The following is a 24,600-nucleotide window of genomic DNA, read 5'->3' as shown; positions in this document are numbered from 1 at the left end:
GCCAACAACAGACAAAGCCACAACCTAACATCCGCAAGAGACCACCACACCAACTCTTAAAGCAGATCCATCCGCCACCACTTCCAGAAACGAGAAACTTGCCTCTCCAAAAACACCACCTCGATAAGCACCGGTAGCTCCTCCACAAAACAGATTTTGTTCTCGAGAAAATCAGATATGAGAAGAGACTAAAATCGAAGGCCATGTCGTGACGAGGAGAGGAACCGCCAATTCATAGCACCACTCAACCCAACCTTAAGCCAGAAGCTTCATCAAAAAATGAACCACCGCAACCTAGAAACCCATCTCGCCTTCTCGGATCTTCAATCCCTTTTAATACATCTAGTTAAATATATATTCTCTCTACTTGTTTATCTATATATTGGCTAAAGGGCTAGCATAAGCATCCCATACTTGACGATATATATTTTTTTATTTATTATGCCATCTTCATGCTAACTTCCACACGAAAAAATAGATGTTTCCGTAGCAATGTTTTGTTGTTTGGGGTTATAAGAAAATGAACAGAATAGAGTAGGGTCTCAAAAAAAAAAAAAAAAAAACCTTAAGAATAAACTCCATTTTCTTTTTATTACAAAAATATCATCAAAGATGAAGAATGAAGTATGGAGCTTCATGTGACTTGCACCCTTATTTTTCCAAATCTTAGGCGTGTAATGTTTTTTTAACATCTATTATTTTCTTCCTGATTTTAACGAATTAATTATTAATCTACTCAGTTAAAAATAATGCTCTTACAGTTATGCTGTAATAATTGTGACAAACTAATTAAATTTTACACTTATATACTAACTCTATTTTAAAATAAAAGTTGTATTTATTTTGCTCTTAAAATTATGTTAAATTAGTGAGAAGTAAAACCATAAATTATAGTTAAGTGCGGCTAAAAATATATATTATCTTGTTTGAAGTGATGTATATACTTTTTTAAGTGGATGCATATGATTGTATTATTTGTCGAGTAATATACTTGATATAGAAAAAGGTATATGATTGTTTATAGATGTAGGATTAACTTTTGTTTAAATATATAAAAATATAAAATCCTTTTAGACGTGATGTATATAAGAATTTACTGGATGCACATTTGTTGTATTTTTTATATTAAATTGTAAAGTAAACAATACAAAGGAAAATTTAAGTAAAATTTAATTCGTTGATTTAAACTGATTTGGATTTTAGGTGAGAATTCGAAGCTATGAAACAAATAAGTTGGGTACAACAACACATAGATCCAAAGTCTAGCTAAAAGTGGGTGGACCCAACAGAGTCCACACCTCCTTCGTAGGCTTCTTCCGTGGTCCGTCTATTTCGTGGGGTCTCGCACCACAGACCACACCACACCACACCGACCCAAACACATTATCCATTAACCGGACTCTAACCGGACTTCCGGACCGGATCTCTTATCGACCAATTTTGCGGCGGCGCCATGTACGTGCCTTTCTTATATTTTTGGTAGTCCGAATATAAAACTCAGTGACATTTATATCCCCTTCGTACATTAAAATATCTATTGTACTAAGGTCAATAACTCGATTAAAAAAAAAAATGTACTATAAAATTGTCCAAAAAGTCACAAGATGAACTCAAGAAATAGAGTTCTTTACGTACTGTTCTGATCTGATTAAAATGGTGTCTTCTCCAACCGAATGGCCGGCGTTTTCAGTGTACTTAAAGGAATTTCAGAGCGACAAGGAAGAATTCTCATCATTCTCTTTATCTTTAATTTCTCGCAATGCTAATGTAAAAGCGGATCATCTGGCACGAAAAATTCGTACAGAACCGCTTCATATCACATTTGTAAACAATATTCCACATAAATGACTCTTTTGAGTTTTAATTAATTTCGGATGACAAAAAAAAAAAGACTAGTAACTACAACGGATAAAAATATTAAAGGTAAAACCGAACTTAGAGAAATGAGTTTCGTCACCAAACTTCCTAATTTATACTATAAAATATTTCCTCGATTTAATGCATGGTAACTTTTACTCTTGTTTTATGAAAAGATTAACGAACTTTAAAACTCTTGTTTTTTCTTGCTTCAATTTTCAACCTCTGAAGTTATCCAAGTTCACCTGTAACAGTGTCTTCTATTGGGGCAAATTTTATAGGGTTTTTTTTCTTAATTGCATGATAAAGAATAGTTTTATAAGCCCATCGAGTTATACAACGTAGTGTTATGACTCTAATTATGTTCAATATTTATATTTTAGATTTTCATGATTTTTTATAAATATGTGGTTTAGGTTTATATTCTTTTATATTATGTTTTATTTCATTAAAATTATTATTTTTACACATATCCAAATTAAGAAAAAAAAACAAAACAAAATGGTTTTAGTAATATTCACGTTCTCTCTACAAAAAAAATGATATAATATATATATGTTCGAATCAAAAAGGAGGCAATTAGATATACAGAGACATTGAGCCGCCGAAAAAAAATTCTGGATCTGTGGCCGGATCGCGGTGGCTCTCCTAGCACCGGATCCGGCTTCCTCGTCTGTGTTTTAGTTTTGTTTTTTATTTTCGTTCTCTGCTTGTTTGCGGCTCTAATTGAAGACTAGAGAAGGTGTGATGGGGTTCTAGGTTGCGGTGGTTCAATTGCAATGGAGCTTCTGTCTTGAGGTTGGTTTGTGTAGTGCTTTAGTTTGGCGTTTCCTCTCCTGGTCGCGGCATGGGCTTCGATTTTGTCTCCTCTCAAATCTGGGTTTCTCGAGAACAAATCGGTTTGTGGAAGAGATAGTGATTATCAAGGTGGTGATTCAGGAGAGGCATGGTTCTCGAATCTAGTAATGGTGGCTGAAGATCTCTGCTTCAGGAGTTGGTCTTGGTGGTGTCTTTGGGTTGTGGCTCTTCTGCAGCGGTTGATAGGTTTTGGCTCTGTCGGGTTTTGGCTGCCGGTGGTTGCGAGGTGACAAAGACATTTCGTTTTTGTTCCTTGTCGGGTTTATGCTCTTATCGCTCCTCTTTTCGGATGTTAGTAGTTGTATGTTTGTGTTTGGCCTTTGCTAGATGTTGTTGGTGGGCATTGTTTGTTCTGTCTATGGAATAGTTTGGGTCATGGTTTTGGTCTCTGTTATCTCATGAAAGCTCCGGGGATTGGTCGTGTTGGCTAGGTTTTGGATAGCTTTCGTTTTATCCCATCTTTGTTCGTTGAATTTTTTAAGTTTGTCTCCTTCCACCGCCTCTAGCGTAGACTAATAAATAGGTTTTCTCTCGTGGTCTGTTCGTTGTCTGTTCTTGTAAGGCTAACTTTTCGTGGGGATGCAAAGATCTAGATTTAGGCTTGTTCGGTAGAAGACTAGGTGGTTAGGATTTAGATTCGCGGTCGTTGCTTATTATGTTCGGGATATTCGTTTTTAGTTGGGTTATTTCTTTACGGTTTCCTCTATCCTTGGTTCTACTCCGTTTGCGGTTGTAGGTCTTCTAGTATGCGACTTTTGAGCTCTTAGTTCCGCGACTAGTGTTCTCCTCCGACTTTCCCGGTGATTTCGAGAGCTTGACTTTTTGATTTTTATATTCTATCTTGTGTTTCCCGTGTATCGGACTTTAGCTTCCGGGGATTTCTTTGTTTTCCGTCGACTTTTGTATTTTAAAAATGCATTCCAAAAACGTATTTCTCCCTTGTATTCCAACTTTGTATTATATAATGAAAAAAAAAATATATGTTAGTGCACCTTTCTCGCTAGGTTATTATTATATACTCACAATGCATACGAGCCACGCCACCACCTGCCTGGCCACCACTTCTGATTTTCCTTTTACTTGTCCTATAAACTTTTTATTTGTTAGTTAAACACCTGAATTATAGCTTACCACGTTTAATAATGTGAAACCTTTATATAATTATTAAACAAACCTCTAATACATTAACCCAGTTTAATATTTACAGAAGCAGTTGTTGAGTTGCGGTCCAAAAGTTAAAGTCCAAAATGTCTGAGACCACAAGTTTATGTAAAAGATTCAGATAAGTTAAAGTAAGATCCCATCAGAGTTGTTATACCAAGTCCAATATGCATCATTTACACTTCTTTATTAATCTGATTATATATGTAAAACTCGGTTTAGTGGCAGATAAAAATATATTATTGTCGATCACATGACCAGCATAAATCAGTTTTGTTACGTTTACTTTATCTTATAGACCATCATGATTCGGATATTCCGATAGTTATTTTTTAATCATAACTAGATCATGACCCGCACATACATGCGGGTTTTCATATTTTAAAAAATTTCTAACAAATTTTAATAGAAATTTTTATAGAGATTTTAAAAATATAAAATATTTGTTGTGTTAGTGAACTTCGTAATAGTATAAATATTATAAAGTTAGAGTAATGAACAAAATTCAGTTGCGTTAATAAATAATTATATTTTAAGATCCGGACTAATTTAGTTTCAAAAGTTAAGTGGTGTTACATTTTTATTTTCTTAACTAATCAAAATAGTTCTAACAGTTTGATTACATATATTAAATAGGATATGAATTCGGTTTTAGTTTGGGTTATTTCATATATATAAGCTAGACGTAACTATTTTGGAACATGAAAATATCTCGTTCGGTATCTGTTATAAATTCTTTGTCCCATAATCTGTCACGTATACATAAAATAAAAATATTATGGTCCCATATCTGTCATAAATAGAGTATGTGTAACTGAAAACGTATGTACAGGGTTACGTACTTACGTGTGTAAACAAATTTATTTTATATAGTTCTCATAACCCGAACTCATGCCAGTTGGGTATTTAGTTTGATTTTTAATATATGTTCCCCTTCCATCTCGTCTCGTAATTTCTATTTCTATTTTATTCCATTAAAATCATATTCCAAATTCTTGTTTTCTTACTTTTAAATACCATACAATATTACAATATATATTGTGAGTTTTGGAGATTAATATGTATACTTTTAAAGTTATAAATATATTTAAACAAATTTATTAATGTTTCTAGCTAAATTTTGCATATTTTTCTTTTCATTGTTTAATCATAATTAATTCGATTTTGGGACTAAAATTAAAATTTGAGATACATCTATAAAAGGGATATGCTATTGCTGCATAATTTGTTTTGAATGCAAAATATATAATTAGTTCACATTATTTCAAAAACTGTGTGCAATGTATTATAGATTTGTTTTAAGGAAGATCCGGTTGAGAAGAAAAAAAATACAAAATATTTCGAAATTAATATGTACAACCTTTTGTTTAGATATTTCCGAAACTTTCTCTAAACGAAGGCCATAACGATAATTACTTATCATTATTTGAGTTTATTTCATAGTAAATATAAATATTTGTTAATATCTAATATCATTTTTTTAGAAATTGTCAAATAAAATTTTGTTTTATATTTCAAAACTTGTGAAAATATTATAACAAAACTGAGTCATAAATATTTGTATTTAATTTTTTTACGAAATTTTAAATTCAATTTTAAAATCCTCCATTGAAAAACTTTTTAAACGATAGTGTTTTTTATTTTGAATTAAAATGGTATTATTTTTCTTTTTATTTTTGATATAGAATAGTTTATTAGGATTGATTTAGATAAAATTTTAGTTGGATATCAAATCTTATTTTTTCAATTCTCAGTGGTTAACAATTTTCTAGATTTTTTTTTTTAATTTCCGTCCATAATTAATATGAGAGAGAAAGTGGGTTTAATTTATTAGAAACTAATCAGATAAAAATATATTATTGTCGATCACATGACCAGCATAAATCAGTTTTGTTACGTTTACTTTATCTTATAGACCATCATGATTCGGATATTCCGATAGTTATTTTTTAATCATAATTAATCATTGTAGATATTTTAAAAAAATATCCTTAACCTTCCAAAAACAAGCCTAAACATTGGTTTGAAACTCTATATTATTTTAATAAAAAATTGACCACAACGTGAGGGAAAAAATCAATATTGCTTTGCTACGCCATTATTAAAAGAAAAAACAATTCTTTTTTAAAAAAAGTTTTTCTTACATAAAATGATGAAAAGATAGACGAAGACTGACTCACGCGTTGTTTCCGAACTCTCTCATGTAAATTTTTGGATTTATGGTCTGGCAAAAAAAATAAATATCCAGATTTATAAAAAGCTGCGTCACTTTCCTCTTTATTTAAATTAGAATAAATTCTCTCTTTTGTGAAAAAAATAACGATTATTTTCATGTCTCCAGTTGAACCCGCCGGGATAATGAAGAAAACCCATCGTCAGAAATCTCAGGTAATAACCCTTATAGATTTTGTTGCTTGAAAAAAAAAAAAAAACTGAATTGGATTAGGTTTCTGATTAAAAGTGTGTGGATTATAACAGAGATTATGGGCAAAGCTAGTGATGAGAAAGTGGTTGAACATAAGTGGTAGAGATCCTGAGTATGGTGCTGATACTGAAGATGAATCCGAAAACGAAGATGTTCGTGAAGACAACGATGACTCTAGTTCCGATGAAGAAGGTCTCTTTCTCTCTCTCAAAACACCGGTTCTTTATTTTGTTCCGGTTATCTAACCGGTTTATAACAAACAGGTGGTAGAGAATCTTCTAGCTCAAGAAGAAGAGAATCTTCTAGCTCAAGAGGAAGAGAATCAAAAGTTTGTGAGAACGCGGAGGACGCAATCGCAGCTGCTTCAGCCGTCGTAGACGCAGAAGCAGCTGCGGCGGAGTTTATTAGCAATGGTAATGCCGAAATTGCATAGGTAGTTATGAGATTCACTGTGGGGTGCTTTTGGGTTTTATATCTATTTTTAAGATCCCTTTGTTGAATTTCAAATCTTTTTTTTAACAAATCTGGAAAAATAAAAATACGAATTTGTGAATTTAATTTTTCTATTGTTTGGTTGGATCAGAAGCTCCAATGAAGTTACGAAGAAGGAATTCAGAGACATTAAGAGCACAGTACATTAACAACAAAGAAATAAGGTACACTTTTATTTTTTCTTTCTAGATATTGTATTTTATTTTTATTGTACTATCTATATAGTAGATTCGGATGTTCTTTTTCAACATGTAATTTTATTTTATTTTTTGTTGGGTAAAAGGAGACCCTAACATGTCGGAAACTATGTAAATGCAGAGTTTGTGTTGGTACGTGGAACGTTGGAGGAATCTCACCACCATCTGATCTTGACATTGATGACTGGATTGAAATTAATCAACCAGCTGATATCTACGTTCTTGGGTAAACTTCTTAATTTTGACTTTTTCTGTCAGCGACATGGACAAAACTAACTCTGTTCAAATATGTTCTTGTTAGAGATTTTTTTTTATTCATGTTTTTTTCTTTTGGGTTTGGGTATGAAGTTTACAAGAGATTGTTCCGTTAAATGCTGGAAACATTCTTGGAGCGGAAGATAATCGTCCGGTTGCGAAATGGGAAGAAGTTATTAGAGAAGCATTGAACAGAGTTAGACCAAAACTCTCTGGGGTTAAGAGTTATAGTGATCCACCATCTCCTGGTAGATTTAAACCTTTTGAAGAAACACATGATGTTATAGAGGAAGAAGTAGCTTTCGAGAGTGATAGTGATGCTGGTGTTGAGGTTCATCCGATTGACGAGGAAGAAGAAGAAGAAACCGATAGGCTTTGGGCGCTTAAACATGACGGAGGAGTTATCGGTGAAGTTCACACTCTTGTTAACCCGAATACCGGTTTGCCGGTTGTTGAGATCAAGAGACAGTTTTCGATTCCTAAGAAGCTAGACAGACAACTTTGTTTACGTGCTGATAGTTTTGAGGGGAATATCGAAGAGGATTCTAGTCAAACCGGTATGAAAACGATAAACCGGATGTTAAGCGGGAAAGAACGGATCGGTTTGAGCTGGCCTGAGCCACCATTGAACATGTTAGGACCTTGTGTTCTTGATAGACAGCCGTCGATAAAGACAGTAAAGTCTTTAAAAACAGCAAAGTCTTTCAAGGCTTTTAGTTCGTTTAAGTCTGTAGCCGGAAGCAACAACGGGATTCCGCCGGAGGTATTGGCTCTAGCGGAAATGGACCTGAAGTTGCTAATGGAGAGGAAACGGAGACCAGCTTATGTGAGGCTAGTGAGTAAACAAATGGTTGGGATTCTTTTGACCATTTGGGTTAAACGAAGCCTGCGAAAACATATTCAAAACGTACGAGTCTCTACTGTTGGAGTTGGCGTCATGGGATATATTGGTAACAAGGTATATAAAGATTACATGTTTCCATCAAATTTATGTTACAGCATGTTCAGGATTGTGAAGTGATTTGTGGTCTGCAGGGAGCTGTGTCTGTGAGCATGTCGATAAACCAGACGTTCTTTTGTTTCATAAACACACATTTGACGGCAGGAGAAAGAGAGGTTGATCAGATCAAGAGGAATGCTGATGTACACGAGATACATAAAAGAACAGTCTTTCACTCTGTCTCATCTCTTGGACTTCCCAAGCTTATCTATGATCACGAGTCTGTCTTTTTTCTCTCTTCCTCTAAATTTTAAACTCGAAAAACCGTTTCGATTTCGATTTGTCTTAACATTAATTGTGTGTTTTCACCACTTTTCAGAAGAATAATCTGGTTAGGAGATCTCAACTATCGGCTTAATTCATCGTATGAGAAAACCAGAGACCTCATTTCCAAGAGAGAATGGTCCAAGTTACTTGAATATGACCAGGTAACGTCTAAAGCAAATATAATTTGGATCACTTTGGTAACTGTTAGGATTTTGAATATAATCTTTAGAAAACGTCTAAAGCAAAAAAAATAAACACACACACACACACAGAGTCTCAAATCGGACCTGTCGTAACCGAAAGATTAAGCTCCGCAGCGCAATAAATCCTGATCATAGCTATAAAGTTTTCTCAACTTATATTTTTATTGCCAAAAATGTAAATATTTCATTAGTTAATTAGGAGTTACAAGAAACTATCATATATTTTGGTCCATGGCAAAAAGGAATAAAAAACATGGAAGCAAAAATCCTCAACTTATGTCGTGACACATTTTGTTATGATTATATATTGCAGCTGGTAAAGGAATACAGAAAAGGTCGAGCATTTGACGGATGGTCAGAAGGAACTCTACATTTTCCACCAACTTATAAGTACCAAGCGAATTCCGATGAGTTCACCGCAAACGATGGAAAGGCGCCGAAGAGAACACCAGCTTGGTGTGACAGAGTACTATCCTACGGGAAAGGAATGAGGTTGGTTCATTACAGGCGAACCGAACAGAAATTCTCAGATCATCGTCCGGTAACAGCGATATACATGGCTGAAGTCGAAGTGTTTTCTGCTAGGAAGCTTCAGCGAGCGTTGACATTCACGGATGCAGAGATTGAAGACGAGGGACTTGTAGCTGTTCTCGTTTAAAAGAAGAGGAATTGAGATTTGGTGCTTGTTTGTTTGATCTTTGCATATGAAGTATTGGCGAAAGAGACATTCTCTTTTTACGGATAGGTTTTTGAATCTCATGTCGTTATACTGATGCATCACACTGAGAGTTCACATTCTTATAGTTTTTATTCTTCTTCTTTTGTGTGTTGGTTTACTGTTGTAAATTTAGTTGATATATAATGAAATCAAGAACATTTTACATCCATGATTATTGTTATTAGTAGTTAGTTATTAAAAAAAACAAAACAAAACGAAGAGGAAAAAGGCCTTTTTCCATTATTTGTTTTTCCTGTGAAGGTAGAAAAAATAATTTAAAAAATAAATAAATGCACCAGCCGGGAATTGAACCCGGGTCTGTACCGTGGCAGGGTACTATCATGCCACTAGACCACTGGTGCTTCATGTATGATGGTATAATAATTTTCTTTAAAACAAGTTTTACTCAATTTAACTGTTTCGAAAGTTAACAAACCTCTATATACAAGGGAAGAAACACACATAAACTGATGAGAGTAACAACAATAGCAACATATATATAGTCACCTAACTTCTCTTTTTCTTTCGATCTAATTGCAGAAACTTTTAGTTCTATATCGGCTTTTCAATGCAAATCTGCTTCATCCTTCAAGGTAAATCCAGCAGCAAAGGCTTTCTAAGCCAGTACTGTTCAAATCTCTGCCTTGCATATTCCATGTAATCGAACTCAATCTTGTTCACATGTCCCTGCTTTGCAGCAAAAGGCACTAGAGATTACTGCCAGTTTTCAACATTAGAGCTAAAGAGTATCTTAAGGAGTTTTTTAGACAAAGAAGGGAAAGAAAGAGAGAGGGAGAGAGGGAGAGAGAGAGAGCGAACCGAGATGATTCCCCATAAGCCCCAAAAGATATGGTTTGCTAAAGTGTAGCTCTCTGCATCATTCAATAACCTCTCTATTTCTTCCTCACTTGTTGCTTTCCCTGAGATTCACAAAAACATGATTAAGAGAAGACGTTTTCTTGAGGAGTGAAGAAGTACCTAATGCTTCAAAGGTCATATACCTGTAGAGCCAAGATATGTGCTGATGAACCTTCTCCTTTCTTCTTCTCCTGTTTGTTTATCATTCCACACACACACACAATCAGACTCTAAACTACCCTTGAGTAACATAAGAGATATATATTTTCATTTAGAGATATGGACCTGGATATAGAGTGTAATCCAGAATATGAGGAGAGTCTGAATGGTAATTAGCAGCCATTTCACAGAAGTGGTTTGCAATGTCATAAGCAATTGGGTTGAAACTCGAATACTCATAGTCCTGCAATCAGAAATTGATTCAAAACAGAGCACTTTCTTGATGAAAAGAGAAAAGCTTCGGTTCAAAAAAGCTTACTATGATTGTAATGGCATTGGTTTCTTCATCAATCATGACATTTCCGTACTGGAGATCGTTGTGACAGAAACCAATCTCTTGATCACCCCTAGTAAGTCTCTCTTCCAACAAATTGATTTCATCTTCCATAACATCCAACCGATACTCATCCATCTCTATTGGTGAAGCCAAGTTCTTAGCCTCCTTAAGCCAAGTCCTAAAGAAATCAACAAACAATTTAGCAAGAAACTTTGATCCTCTATATATAAAGAAATGAAATTTGAGTTCTTTTACCTGAGTCTTTCCCAGAGAAGAACGTTCTTTGGACCAGGCATATCAAGCTTATGAAACTCTCTTAGTTTCGCAGCGATGAAATCAGATGTTTCTACGATACGAAGATCATCTGCAGAAAGAGTCTGGTAAACGGACCAAACCAATCATATACACAATCAATCTCTCTCTCTATATATTTTTCCGATCACGAGATTCCTTGAAACGCAAACAATTTATACCACTAACTAAACCTATCTTCCTCTGTTATTCCTTAGAACCCAAAACAAAAAAAAATCAAAACTTTAAAGAAAAAAAAATGGTAAAAAGAAGAAAACGTACTCTTGCGTGGATAAATTCTTCAAGACGACCATCAGAGAAGCGACCAAGAAGCTTAGGACCATAACCATGATGAGACATACACTCAAAGGTTTTGATTTCATCATCTCTGTTAAAGAAAAGGTCAACGCCATCACCGTAGATCCGAACAAGAACTTTCCGGTGAACATCTTCGCCGTTTAAAGTAGGCCAATTAATCTGATAAACCTCGTTAGTCATAGCTCCTTTTAACGGAACAACCTCAAGACGTTCCAGATCTTCAACTACATCTCCCCAGCTTGAACCTAGCGTTTGCAAAACGCGTTTTAGATCCTCCGGTGATGAACAACTTGGAATCAGACTAGTCTTTGTCTTGATCGCCATTTTTTTGGTTGACAAGATCGGGAAAAAGTTTGAGAATCTTTTTGCAGGGAAAATATTAATAACCCAGAAAAAGGTGGAAGAAGAAGATTCGACGGGTATGAGATTCTTTTAAGAGAGAAGATTGATTATCCACAAAAAATCTTGGAATCTTTTTATGGAAAGAAATTATTCTGTGAAATGAATTTTTGAACTCGACGAAATTACGTTTCTGGGTATTTTTATTTATATAGAGTAATATAAATAAACAAAAACCCAGAAAGATAAGAACGCGCAATGTCGTTGTTCGTCGTTTGTCTCGTGAAGCGATTGGGTTTTTCGTAAGACGGTGTTTTTAAAAACGGTTATCGTGACCGACGGTTTTGTCGGGACCAATGAGAAAAATACACGTGGATATTTAAGGCGCGGGTAAGTCAACGGCGTAACGATACGGTCATTGTTAAAGTCAAAGTCAACGAATCCAAATAGTCTTCTTTCTTTTTGGACTGCGAGACAGCAGTGAGTTTTTTTTTTTTTTACAGTTGTTGTGGACAGGTTTTTTTAACCCTTGTCTTGCAGTGAATATCCCGAAATTATTAGACTCAGAAACTCAGATGTAGAAAATTATGTAGTGAAAGAGTAATATAGACAAAAATAACACTGTTTTTCTATATATAGTGGTCCTATTACTACCATAGATTCGATGTGTTAATCACTATTATAGAAATGATTAAACTTTTAAAAGAAAGGATTTTCTATAATAAAACAGAATACTGCTTTCTAAATAAAGTACACTCACAGATGAGATAAAAATATATATTTCATGTCTATAAATGTCTTAAGAAATCTAAATGAAAGCTATAGATAACAGCATAAATAGATATCTACTTTAAAATGTTTTTTTTCCCTCCTAATTGGACATTTTCATATGTGACGTATTTTTTACTTACCTAACAAATTTCTTCAAAGACTTGATCAACATGACCTTTTCTTCCGGTGTACATTATTTAATGTTCCCTTGTGACATAAGTTCGGCGACAATGTTGCAATCTTGACGTAGTACAAGACTTTTAAGATGATAAGATCCACCAAACACATAAAGTACAATGATTCAACGAAAATGTTCAATGGTACAAAATAGTGTAACAACTACTCGAAAAATGGGCTCAAGTGTTCGTATTTTGGTTTTGCTTTATTAGAGTATACTATAAAGACGTGTTATTATACCTATAAATCATACTGTTATTGATCTTCTAGAGGATTGTCTTTGCTTCCATAGGTTAAACCTCACCCTTCTTTGCAACAAAAAACACAAGAACACTACAACCACGAAAAGGGTGATTGTGATTCCATTATTTGTCTCTGTGAAAAACTGCGTTAGAAGTGGCTGACCGCAGCTTTTACAGCTACAGTCGCAGCTGCTTCTCAGCAGATTGCCTCGGGAACTTGTTTCTGGGATGAGAATGAAATCAGCGGTAACAGCGTTTTCACCTAACCAAACAGTTGTGGTTTTCGATTTGTATCCTGGGGATGACGCTGTGACTGCAAATCAGTAAAGGAAACTCAAAATGACGCAAGTAATCAACAATAACAAGGAGAAATAAAGAATAGATCGTATTGTTAGTGTCAGCTTATAACAGTGGGGCAATGGTCTATCCCCTGTTAAGAAGGAGGTATCATAGTGCATTTGAAAGCCGCACAGTCTTAAGGATGAACCACTAATATGAGCTCGTAATAATGATAATCATCAGCATATAACAGTGGACAACTCTAATATCATACTGATATGAACATAATCACACGTATTTTGAGCTGAATGTGAGGAAAGAACATCAGACCTTCATATTTCTGACCAGGTGCAAGCAACCGATGATAGTCTGCGTACCTTTGATGAGCTTTAACCTGGAGAGGATAAGGATTACAATGAGTAATTAAGAACTAACAAGAACTTTGCAATAAGGAAATTTTAGAAGGCACTATGTATATACCGTATAGTTAATTCCCTTGACGACAACAAGCCCAGGCAGTGGCTTTCCCTGGTCTAATGAAAAGATCCTGCCATGAACTCCTGTCTAAGGTAAAAGAGATGAGGACAAAAGACAAAAAAAATTATATATAAGGATGGAAGCAAAGGTGCAAACTTCCATTAATGTAACTAATCTCTAGCGGTTCAATCTAAAATGATACAACAAGATTAAATAATACCTTCACTAGGCTTGCAACAAGATTCAGCATGCTCTTTCTATTGTAATCCCAAATAGTGGGAAGCTGTATAAGATATGCGAACTTTATCAGCTAACAACCTTGCAAAGTAGAAACACTTATCACACAGCAATAAAATATTTGACCTCTGAGGCTCTAGGCCACTTGTTGTCGCTTATTTCCAGAGTCAATTCAAAGCATCCTCCATGTATGTAATTCCAGTCTTGCATGCCACCATAAATTGGGTACCTGTAGAGCGTTTTGCTTAAAACATTAACCAAGAAACTCATTTGTTGGATAAGACAGAGAAAGTGGATTGGATGTGATACCAGGATGCTCCATTCGTGATTCCTTCCTCAAATTCTTTGCTCAAAGACATATTACGGTGAGATTTGCTATATATACGTGCCAAGAACCGGAATGTCTCATCATCAGGACATGCATAATAGTATTTCCTGCAAGAAGAGTGCAGAACAGCTACATGATATTTGCATTTCATAAAGAACCAAGCAAAGAGCTTGGCATTATGTACAAAACCATTTTAAATAGAAGTAAACACCTCTTATCCTCTGTACCATCCCATGGAAAATTTGCGACCAGCGCACCCTGAAACAAAAGCCGGTTTAGCAAATATATCATTCACATTGAATCACGATTTTCCTTGATATTAAATTAAAACCCCTCTGATATTCTCGAAAGTAAACTTTCAAATTGGACATATTTAAGACGTGATAGTATGCACAAGTCTGCTACAAGAAAATTACCCCGTGCAGAGTAGCTGACGCTGTGAATCGTATATCTCTCAGCCAAGTCATAACTGCCATAGTTTCAGGTTGCCTCAAACTCAAGTCTTCATTAAAGGAGAAGAACTGCATTATTAGGTATGAATTAAGTAAGCCAAACGTGACTATGAATAAAACCAACCAAATCAAGCTACCATCATGCAAATCACAGAATCGATGAAAATACAACTTATGAGTGTGAAAACTGAAAAGCACCATCAGACAATCACCTGGTCAGGGAAGTCGCGATTTAGATCCACATTGTTTGCATTATTACGTTTCCTGATTGAAAAGCCATCTGGATTCAATGATGGCATTATGTGAAGGTGAACATTTTCTACAATCATCTGAGCCTGCATACCATAATGGAAAAAATATCAGTATATGCATATAACCTTTTTCTTAGGCAATTTTATTGAAGATGAGTGAACAACTTTCATGGCCATGGCAAGGTGGAATTAAAAAAGCAAAAATCACTTACCAATGGATCCTTATTATAGTTATCACAAATCCAGTTAGCAAGACGTAATAAGAGCTCACGCCCTACAGGTTCATCTCCATGTACATTCCCAATGTACTGCGTGACCAATTATTCAACTATTTAGATTCGTCTAGGCTATCACCAGCGGAAATCATAACTGATAAACTAATATCTCAAAGACTGCATGTATAAGCAAAGATAATTTCACAGTTTTTAACCTTGAATGCAGGTTCAGCCTCTATCTCTCCAGGTCTGTCTGAAATCTCTATGACCCACTACAGAGGCAGAGGCAAAGCATGAAACAACATTATTAAAAAAAAGAAGAAGATTCACTTCTGATAGATATGAGTGCGTTACCAAAGGAAATCCATTGACACTCTTTCCGATGCTGAAAGCACGTTCCAGAAAACCCTCAAAGAGAGAAATAAAGAACAAAATCAACACCACCATAAGAACCAATATTGAAACCATGAATACTGACTCTAGGAAAAATACAAGTATTGATTTTTCCAACGATTATTCATACAAGTATTAGCCAAGTAATTACCTGTATAATCTCGAAATCTTACTACATCTCTTGGTGAAATCCTTCATTGCTTTCTCAAGATCATCATTAGTCATATAACCTCGAGTTAATTCCAAACTATGAACAATGAAAAAGACAGTTATCATTACACAGACAAGAGTAATAACACTCCAGTAACATTTTGAACCACCAATAACGACATTACCTCGGTCGAGTCTCTTCTTGAGCAAATAAGTTCCTCGCAGTACCATGAAAACTAGAATTCCCATCACCTAAATATTTGATACACAAAATCACTGAATTATCAGAAGCAGTTATGCATAATAAACCTCAATTGTTAAACTTATTACCAAATCAAGTGCAATTAATGACGGAAGTAATTAAATCTGCGGATAGATTTATGCGGTAGGAGCAATAATTAGATACTGAAGATTAAAATAAAAATGGCGGCGGACCTGGGTGGATATAGTCGGAGTGGCCACCTCTAGCGGCGATCGACGGAAGGAAAAAGCAGATCGCCGTCGAAATTAGGAGACTATTGACAAATCTAAGCTTGCTCATATCTAGAATCACGCAGATCTCTCCTTCTCCTTATCACTTGTTTGCCGATTGATTCGATAAAGCAATGCCGAGTTTTCGGATTTCCACCATTGCTGGGATAGGAGAAAAGTACAATGGGAGGGAAGAAAGCAGGGACGGGCATTAGAGAGTCAGAGATCGTTGACCCTGAAGACCAAAACTTGGGTTTATGGGCCCAATTTAAATTGACTCTCGTAGCCCGTTAAATTTTAATAACTCGATTGGCGGTTTGGCACATAGATTGTGTCTTTCATCATGCATATGAAATTATTGTTATAGTAAATGCCTAATGACATAAATCCTTTTCTTCTCCAATTTTTTTTTTTGCCTTTTCTTCTCCAATATGTACTAGGGATCGATGTCAGTTTCGGGTTATATGGAGGTGAAATAGCGGGATAAAGGTCGGAAACGGAAAATTCGGGTAACGGGAGGGTTCATGAAATGAAATTGGACGACGGGTCTAATGGTTTTTGAGATTGTAGCTTAAGAGTCACTCAGAAGTCAGACCGATACTTTGCTATTATAAGATGGAGCAACACTCTATAATCGTCAGTCTTCCACATTCGACAAACCACAAGTGTGTGAAATAAAATAAAAAACAAAGTTAAGATGAAGCAACGCTCTTATTTATGAGATACTTTTAAGCATTAATCCACAAACCACAAGTGCGTGAACTAAACAAAAACATAGTTAAAGAAGACAAAGGCCGAGATATATATATATGGATATCTAGATCATGGAAACAACAGCTTCCTCTATGCCTTCTTCCAAAACGGACATGAAACTTTGGGTGTTTCTGGCTGAACAGTTGGAACGAATCTCTCCTTGTGTCCCCGTCAAGACACTCATCTGACCCATCTTGATCATCGCCACCGTAAAATGATCAAAAAACAGCTGCTGGTTAATCGCAAAGCTCTCCACAATACCACGTGTCCTCTTGTCCACGAACAGATCCTGGTCAGAAGTAAACAGCCCTTGTCGGTTCATGAGATCAACATAGTACTTGTTGTCAAACACGTCAGGACTCCTTATGTCATTCACTTGCGTGTTGCTCGAGTTCGCCGTGGGACAAGTGCGTTTGAGGCTGTTGGCGAAGAACTGGCTCATGGTTGGGTCTTGGTTCGGGTAGAGCCGGTCTGTGAAAGATGGACAATGTGCAATTCCGATGGTGTGACCACCGGAAAGTGCTACTAAGTCGGTGATGTTGAGGTTTCTGCTGGCGAAGTCGGCGATGAGCTGGCTCGCGTTGGCGAACGGTGGTGGTAAGTTATTTAACGTCGTTTCCTGGCTCGCGAACGCCAGTGAGTCACGTCGGCCAAGTGGCACAGCATAGTCTGGCCCTCCTGACTACATTGACACACAAAAAAATAATTATCAATTAATGTAAGCTAATGATTTGTATTAGTGTGACACCGCGTAGTCATAAAAGAGAGAGAGAGAGATGTGATTACTAGGACGACGGAGTCGCGGGCGGCGAGAGCGAGGATATCGGAGCAAGAGACGACTTGACCACACTCCTTTTGGACGAGGGCACGAAGGTTATTGATGACGACAAAGGCTTGTTGACGTAGCGTCAGGTTCGGGATTGATGATTGTTCTCCTGGTCCACTGGCTGATCCAGCTAGCAGCACTGATGCTTCACATCCCTGTTTATTTTAAAAACATTATCTTAGTTTATTAATTTCTCTTTGCTCAAAAAATAAAATAAAAATGTTTATTAATTTTCTCATAACAGACAAATTTTAATAAAAAAAAATCTCATAACAGAAAAATATATATGAAAACTACTTTCAGAAGTTTCCTCCGAAATTATATAGCTAATCAAATTATGCCACATCTCATAATTATTGATAATATTTAGTTCTTAAGTATATAAAAGGTGTTGCATGCAAGTAAGACTATGAAATATGAATATCTGATTATCATTAGTAGTGCTGCAAAAAAATTAGGTTTAGTATTTGGCTAGAGGAAATATCAGATATTTTCTACAGAAAATTGGATTTATTAAATGTTGATATCCAAATAAATAATTCACATATGCTATCGTATCCTGATATTTATTATTTCTATTAAAAAAAAATTATTATTTCTATTATTGGCTGGATATTGAATTATTTATGATAGTTACGTTCCATAACTGAGATTCAACTAACATACGGAAAGCCGGTGAATAGTATTAATGCGACATATCCTTATACATTTAAGTCAATCCTATTGCATGTTTTAGTGGTTTTTTTTTTGGGTAATTTTTTTTGCGGTAAACACTGTTGCATGGGTTAAATATTAACGTAATAGTATTAAACAATACTATTCGATAATATCTTCGTCACTTAATTTCTGTTTACACTAAGAAACCATTAATGTTTTGAAACGAAATTAAAGTAAGAAGCTGACAACCCTTATTCCTTGAATTTCGAGGCGATGTTGTGTTTTTTCTTTTCTTTAAGGCTATTTTGGTCGGATTTTAAAAATAAAAGTCAAACCTGTATCAATTATATCTCATTTTCATCTTTGTTCGGATCCACAACCCGAATCCCTTTTTTTGTGTGGGTATAATGAGTGATGAGTGGATATGGTTTCTTATATTTAAAAAACCAGTGTTTTTTTTTTACTAATGAAAGAATATGTAATTACATACGTAGAACCTTTTAGAGTAGGCTTAAAGAATCAAATTAAGTTTTCGTATGTTTTAATACAAGAAACAAAACAAAAGTAAATAAAGATTGAACCTGAACGAAGCAATCATGGAAATGTATACGAAGGATGGCTGCGGCTAAACCAATGTCTCTCTTGAAGACTTTTTTGAGCTCTTTTTTGATAATGTTTTCGACTTTCGGACATGCTTTCTGGTAAAAGTTCCATGAGAGACCTTTCACTATAGGAACATCTCTTCTCCGCTTCTTTGCCTCTGCGGTGGACAAAAGGTTCAGTGTCACCGCCATTAGCGAGATCAACATCAGAAACGTGAGGACACGTGTTGGATAAGCCTTTGCCATTTTTTGGTTTTTTTTATCAAAGCCTCTCTCTTCCCTGTTTTTCTTGTTCTTGGGGAATAGATGGACTTTGTGTTTTATATGCAACTTTGGTCCTCGTGTGTTTTATTATTATTATTTTTTTATTTAGTTTGAAAGGTATACTAAAGCCTTTTCCTTCTAAATATTTATTGTGTTTAAAGGAGAGTATTTTTCTTTGTTTATCAAAAAGAAAAAAAAATCTAAGTGGAAGCTTTGCGTCTGGTCTCGTTCACTGTGTTAAACATAGCAATTGTTAAGCAAAAGTTTTTGTTTCTTCTGTACCAAACAAATTATAAATTTTACAGTTTTCGGATCAAAGATTAAAGGTGAACAGGGGGAATATATAAATCTGAGAGAGGAGGACTCTATCGTGGTGGAAAAGGTTGATGGAATAGAAGGAAAAAATAATGGCGGGGAGATGATAAAAGATAAAGATACAGTTATAAAGAAAAGTGGTTTGAATGAAGGCACTGAAGTAAAACTTCGGGAATCTCTTCCTAGAGCTTCCAAAGAGGGCCACAAATTCTTTTCTACCAATGGAATGCAGAGCTCTAGGACCTCTAATCCAAATGCTCCGAAACCACGTAAACCACAACAACATCTTTAATGTCGGGATTCTTTTGGAACATTCGTGGATTCAATAAGAAAAGTAAGCATGAAGTTGTTCGTGACTGGATGAAAGCTGGTAATTTTGACTTTGGATGTTTGATTGAAACGAAAGTTAAAGAAAGAAGGGCAGAGAAGATTCTGCAATCTGTTTTTAAGAACTGGTCTTTCATCTCTAACTATGAAGACCATCACTTAGGAAGATTATGGCTTGTTTGGCGTAGCAACGTACGGGTAACTCCAATTTATAAGACATCTCAAATTATTACATGTTCCATATATCTTGAAGGCCGTCAAGAAGAGTTTTTCGTCTCTTTTATCTATGCGTCAAATTTTATGATGGAACGCAAAACCATGTGGAATGATCTGCGAAATCACCATGACTCTCCCTTGTTTCAAGGCAAGCCCTGGTTGATTTGTGGAGATTTTAATGAAATCCTTGAAGGTGAGGAGCATTCACATTATGAAGTTTCACCGTCTATCCCACAGGGGATGCGAGATTTTCAGAATTTGGTTTCGCATTGTGAACTAACGGATTTGAGCTACCATGGTCCGCGGTTTACATGGTGTAACAAAAGGCATGAAGGTGTAATTTGTAAAAAGCTTGACAGAGTACTAGTGAATAAACAATGGTTACAGCTATATGATCAATCTTATTCAGTCTTTGAACCAGGTGGATGTTCAGATCATTTAAGGTGCAGATTCTATATTAAGGAGGAGGAAAAGAGGATTAAGAAACCATTCAAGTTCTCAAACACTTTGACAACTTGCTCCGGCTACCAAGCAGAAATCGAGGATTATTGGATAAAATCACCACATCTCTACCATTCAACATTAGCGATGCACATGTTAACAAAGAAGCTCAAGGATCTGAAACCGCGTCTACGAAAAATGGGGAAACGAGTGTATGGGGATATTTCGATCAAAACAAAGGCAGCTTTTAAAACACTTTGTGATTACCAAGCTGCAACAATGACAAATCCAACCTCACAAGCTGTTAAAGCGGAAGCAGAGGCGTATGAGAAGTGGCAGAGACTGTCGAATATAGAGGAGGGGTTTTTACATCAGAGAGCAAAGTTGCATTGGATGAAAATAGGGGACCAAAACAACAAAGCTTATTACAATGCAGTAAAGATCAGGGAGAACCGTAATAACATCAAAGAGATACAATGTGAAGATGGAACAATAGTGTCTGGCCAGGACCAAATCAAAGCAGAGGCAGAGAGGCACTTCAAGGATTTCCTAACAATTAAGCCTGCGGACTATGAGGAATGGTCGCCGGAAGAGTTGGAAGGACTGCTAAACTTTCAGTGTGATGAGGCTGATAAAATAATACTAACAAAGGAGGTCACAGAGGAAGAAGTTAGGAAAACTCTCTTCTCAATGCCGGTAAATAAATCCCCGGGTCCAGATGGGTTTACATGTGAATTTTTCAAGGAAACTTGGTCAGTAGTGGGCAGTGATTTTGTCGTAGCCATCCAGTCTTTCTTCAAGACAGGATTTCTACCTAAAGGAGTTAACTCGACTATTCTCGCTCTGATTCCCAAAAAGAAAGAAGCTAAAGTTATGAAGGATTATAGACCAATATCATGTTGCAATGTTCTCTACAAAGTCATCTCCAAAATTCTCGCAAATCGGCTCAAAACTTTACTCCCCCGGTTCATCTCTGCAAATCAGTCTGCGTTCATTAAGGACAGATTACTAATGGAAAACCTCCTACTTGCTACGGAAATCATCAAGGATTATCATAAAGATTCAGTTTCACCTCGCTGTGCAATGAAAATTGACATATCGAAAGCTTTCGACTCTGTCCAGTGGAGTTTTTTGCTCAACACACTACGAGCTCTTCACTTCCCTGAGACGTTTATACACTGGATCAAGATCTGCATTACCACTGCTTCTTTCTCTGTGCAAGTCAATGGAGAGCTAGCAGGATATTTTGGAAGCGAAAGAGGGCTTCGCCAAGGCTGCTCTCTAAGCCCGTATCTCTTTGTCATATGCATGAATGTTCTGTCTAAAAAGATAGATAAAGCTGCCAGCGACAAAAAAATTTCTCTTCACCCGAACTGTAAGCAACTCAGTTTAACACATTTGTGCTTCGCTGATGATCTTATGGTTTTTGTGAAAGGGGATAAGAAATCAATACAAGGAACAATGGCAGTGTTTGATGACTTTGCTACACACTCGGGGCTGAAGATCAGCTTAGAAAAGTCGACAATTTACATGGCTGGTATTTCGGAAACAGATAGAGAGGTTATTCTTCAACAATTTCCTTTCGAATATGGATCATTACCGGTCAGATATCTGGGACTCCCGCTCTTAACGAGAAGAATGACTGCATCGGATTACCTACCACTTGTAGAAAAAATCAGATCACAAATTAGTACATGGACTGCTCGTGCTCTCTCTTTTGCAGGGAGACTCCAACTGTTAAGCTCTGTAGTGTTCAGTCTCATAAATTTCTGGATAGCAGCTTTTCGATTGCCAAAAGCTTGTATCCGTGAAATAGATAAACTATGTTCAGCGTTCCTGTGGTCTGGTCCGTCGTTGAATCCTAGGAAAGCGAAAGTGGCTTGGGAGGAAGTGTGCACTCCTAAAAGCGAAGGAGGATTAGGACTGCGTTCTATCGCCGAAGCTAATAAAGTTTGCATGCTAAAACTGATTTGGCGCCTACTATCAGCAAAAGGATCCCTTTGGGTGGATTGGGTACAGATAAATTTAATAAGAAGAGGTTCTTTCTGGGCAGTGAAAAATAACACGTCTTCAGGCTCCTGGATTTGGAGAAAGCTCTTGAAGTATAGAGACAAAGCAAAAGAGTTTCATAGAGTGGAGGTCAAAAACGGGGAGACGACTTCTTTCTGGTTTGATTCTTGGAGCTCACTGGGATGTATTAATGAGATGCTTGGGGATAGAGGTTATATTGATTTGGGAATACCTAAGTCAGCCACAGTTGGAGAAGTAATGGCAATGCAGAGACGAAGGAAGCATCGATCTACTTTGCTAAATCAGGTTGAAGAGGAAATTAAGAAACAGAGATTGGTCAGCCGTGTAGGGGGAGAGGATATAGCTCTTTGGAGAGGGACAAAGGACAATTATCGAAAAAAGTTTTTAACAAGAGAGACGTGGATGCAGACCCGCAATGCAAGGCCAACGATGGAGGGGTATCAAGGGATCTGGTTCTCTTACTCCACCCCAAGGTACTCCTTTATCACATGGTTGGTTGCAAAAAACAGAGTTGCTACCGGTAATAGAATGTTATTGTGGAACCAACACGTAAACACGAGCTGTGTCTTGTGTAATGACCCCATGGAAACCAGAGACCACCTTTTCTTCTCTTGTTCTTACTCACGACAGGTTTGGGAGGAGGTAGCAGGAGGAATACTCGGGAACCGGTTCTCAACGGATTGGCGAGAAATACTCAAACATACTTGTGACAAAAAAACTGACAAAACCAATGTCTTCATTCTACGGTACGTGTTCCAAAACACAATTCATGCGGTGTGGGGTGAAAGGAATTCAAGAAGGCATGGCGAGCAACCATCACCAGTGGAAAAGCTAGTCCACATGATAGACAAGAACATCCGAAACCGGCTGAGTACAATTCGGAGTGGAGGAGACTTCAAATATGAAGGCGGCCTCCGATTGTGGTTTGGATCAAGACAAACTCAAGTTTAATCTCATTATGTTAGAGATTCTTTTTCTATGAAACGTATGCATTAAGTTGTAAAACAAGTTTTTTTCTTCTCTTTTTTGAATATAATTTAACATCTATTCAAAAAAAAAAAAAAAAAAAAGATTAAAGCAAATAAATACACGCGATCGAGTATAATAATTTTTCCGCTGGCAATCAAGTTCGTGATAACAGTGGAAGAATCTCAAGACAATCACGCGCGCTTGTGTTGGCATATTCGCTGAGTCAGTAGTGGATCGTAAATGGTTTATAAAGATTGTGACTTTGCAGAAATGGTGGGACATTTGAAATAACCAAAAAGGATAAAAGACTTTGAAGTTTGATAAAAACTAAACTAACGCAAACCTAGCACGTGAGAGACTGAGAGTAGACACCACCAATGACCAAACAAGTGTGTTTCACAGAAGCTAGCATCTGTATGTGTTAGAGACACTTTTAGTTTATGTCCGCCACGTTCCCTATGCTCTCTCTCCCTTTCCTACTATTAATTAGATATACGTTACATCCAGAAAAATCCACATAAATTTTGCTTATAGTTGGAAAAACTAGTACAGCTCCATAAATGTGTATGAACTGTTGTGAAAAAATAATTTTGGACGGAAATAAGTTTGTTTTCGTTATAAAAAGATATTTCACAAAATCTCTACATATGTTTTAAAAATACGTATATTTATAACATATAATGTAGCAACAAAACTTGTATACCTAATACCTTACCATGGCCTTCCGGAAAAAATATTGTTCGCATTCTAGTCCGATTTTAGAAACATTTTGTGTGATCCGATTTTTAAACAAAAAACAATTATTTTCTTTCAATTCATTTAATGCTTGTGTATAATTTATATTGTGCATATATGATACATGAAATATTAAACAAATACCCAAAAAAGTTCTGAACAGAAGTCGTATAAAATAAATAGTCGACGTCGCACTTGTGAGAACACATTAACAAGTTAAAGATATATTCCAAAAGCATGGTAATGCTCTCGTGTCTGCTTAATTTGTGCTAAGTACATAGGTGGG

At 36.1% G+C, this 24,600-nt stretch overlaps 4 protein-coding genes and 1 non-coding gene across 7 annotated transcripts; 1 reads left to right on the top strand and 4 right to left on the bottom strand.

The window, feature by feature from the left end:
- The first annotated feature begins 6,115 nt into the window (after positions 1 to 6,115).
- LOC9323448 (type IV inositol polyphosphate 5-phosphatase 3) lies at positions 6,116 to 9,602 on the top strand. Of its 3 annotated transcripts, none has more exons than XM_021034267.1 (9): positions 6,116 to 6,264; positions 6,355 to 6,493; positions 6,565 to 6,714; positions 6,885 to 6,957; positions 7,112 to 7,216; positions 7,339 to 8,203; positions 8,281 to 8,465; positions 8,565 to 8,673; positions 9,029 to 9,602. In XM_021034267.1, exons 1-9 carry the CDS (start codon positions 6,208 to 6,210, stop codon positions 9,371 to 9,373), a joined length of 2,028 nt encoding a protein of 675 aa, XP_020889926.1. In that variant the 5' UTR covers positions 6,116 to 6,207; the 3' UTR covers positions 9,374 to 9,602. The 3 variants fall into 3 exon arrangements, with proteins under 3 accessions (XP_020889926.1, XP_020889925.1, XP_020889927.1); XM_021034266.1 differs by having other exon boundaries at positions 6,218 to 6,264; positions 6,888 to 6,957; XM_021034268.1 differs by lacking the exons at positions 6,116 to 6,264; positions 6,355 to 6,493 and having other exon boundaries at positions 6,649 to 6,734.
- A 122-nt stretch (positions 9,603 to 9,724) lies between these two features.
- On the bottom strand, positions 9,725 to 9,795 carry TRNAG-GCC. Its single transcript has one exon. It is a non-coding gene; the product is annotated as a tRNA-Gly (tRNA).
- LOC9323447 (probable choline kinase 1) lies at positions 9,796 to 12,279 on the bottom strand. The gene is made up of 7 exons (XM_002887337.2): positions 11,361 to 12,279; positions 11,043 to 11,164; positions 10,770 to 10,965; positions 10,577 to 10,694; positions 10,435 to 10,482; positions 10,253 to 10,353; positions 9,796 to 10,120 (listed from the first exon to the last, which is right to left on the bottom strand). The coding sequence occupies exons 1-7, from the start codon at positions 11,718 to 11,720 to the stop codon at positions 10,022 to 10,024; spliced, it is 1,044 nt and encodes a 347-aa protein (XP_002887383.1). The 5' UTR covers positions 11,721 to 12,279; the 3' UTR covers positions 9,796 to 10,021.
- A 493-nt stretch (positions 12,280 to 12,772) lies between these two features.
- LOC9323446 (carboxypeptidase SOL1) lies at positions 12,773 to 16,430 on the bottom strand. The gene is made up of 15 exons (XM_002887336.2): positions 16,143 to 16,430; positions 15,893 to 15,959; positions 15,709 to 15,804; positions 15,519 to 15,549; positions 15,380 to 15,436; positions 15,162 to 15,257; positions 14,911 to 15,033; positions 14,663 to 14,767; positions 14,458 to 14,504; positions 14,228 to 14,353; positions 14,045 to 14,147; positions 13,902 to 13,964; positions 13,685 to 13,768; positions 13,535 to 13,598; positions 12,773 to 13,238 (listed from the first exon to the last, which is right to left on the bottom strand). The coding sequence occupies exons 1-15, from the start codon at positions 16,246 to 16,248 to the stop codon at positions 12,931 to 12,933; spliced, it is 1,476 nt and encodes a 491-aa protein (XP_002887382.1). The 5' UTR covers positions 16,249 to 16,430; the 3' UTR covers positions 12,773 to 12,930.
- Positions 16,431 to 16,870: 440 nt separating this feature from the next.
- Positions 16,871 to 19,497, bottom strand: LOC9324906 (peroxidase 12). The gene is made up of 3 exons (XM_002887335.2): positions 18,996 to 19,497; positions 17,718 to 17,912; positions 16,871 to 17,613 (listed from the first exon to the last, which is right to left on the bottom strand). Exons 1-3 carry the CDS (start codon positions 19,260 to 19,262, stop codon positions 16,996 to 16,998), a joined length of 1,080 nt encoding a protein of 359 aa, XP_002887381.1. The 5' UTR covers positions 19,263 to 19,497; the 3' UTR covers positions 16,871 to 16,995.
- Positions 19,498 to 24,600: the final 5,103 nt, after the last annotated feature.

Source organism: Arabidopsis lyrata, assembly GCF_000004255.2.
Source record: "Arabidopsis lyrata subsp. lyrata unplaced genomic scaffold ARALYscaffold_2, whole genome shotgun sequence".
NCBI classification, from domain to species: Eukaryota; Viridiplantae; Streptophyta; class Magnoliopsida; order Brassicales; family Brassicaceae; genus Arabidopsis; species Arabidopsis lyrata.
Note: the sequence above shows the minus strand (reverse complement) of the source record. Positions and strands in the feature narration are given on the sequence as shown.

Excerpts from the sequence above, each read along its gene's own strand:
- LOC9323448 (XM_021034267.1), top strand. The coding sequence starts at position 6,208 with ATGTCTCCAGTTGAACCCGCCGGGATAATGAAGAAAACCCATCGTCAG. Across the intron at positions 7,217-7,338 it reads GCTGATATCTACGTTCTTGG|TTTACAAGAGATTGTTCCGT; the intron begins GTAAACTTCTTA and ends TTGGGTATGAAG. Across the intron at positions 8,466-8,564 it reads AAGCTTATCTATGATCACGA|AAGAATAATCTGGTTAGGAG; the intron begins GTCTGTCTTTTT and ends ACCACTTTTCAG.
- LOC9323447 (XM_002887337.2), bottom strand. The coding sequence starts at position 11,720 with ATGGCGATCAAGACAAAGACTAGTCTGATTCCAAGTTGTTCATCACCG. Across the intron at positions 11,165-11,360 it reads AAGAATTTATCCACGCAAGA|ACTCTTTCTGCAGATGATCT; the intron begins GTACGTTTTCTT and ends TCCGTTTACCAG. Across the intron at positions 10,483-10,576 it reads GGATTACACTCTATATCCAG|GAGAAGAAGAAAGGAGAAGG; the intron begins GTCCATATCTCT and ends ATAAACAAACAG.
- LOC9323446 (XM_002887336.2), bottom strand. The coding sequence starts at position 16,248 with ATGAGCAAGCTTAGATTTGTCAATAGTCTCCTAATTTCGACGGCGATC. Across the intron at positions 15,550-15,708 it reads AAGATTTCGAGATTATACAG|CATCGGAAAGAGTGTCAATG; the intron begins GTAATTACTTGG and ends ACGTGCTTTCAG. Across the intron at positions 13,965-14,044 it reads AGTGGCCTAGAGCCTCAGAG|CTTCCCACTATTTGGGATTA; the intron begins GTCAAATATTTT and ends TATCTTATACAG.
- LOC9324906 (XM_002887335.2), bottom strand. The coding sequence starts at position 19,262 with ATGGCAAAGGCTTATCCAACACGTGTCCTCACGTTTCTGATGTTGATC. Across the intron at positions 17,913-18,995 it reads TCCATGATTGCTTCGTTCAG|GGATGTGAAGCATCAGTGCT; the intron begins GTTCAATCTTTA and ends TAAAATAAACAG. Across the intron at positions 17,614-17,717 it reads CCCGCGACTCCGTCGTCCTA|TCAGGAGGGCCAGACTATGC; the intron begins GTAATCACATCT and ends GTGTCAATGTAG.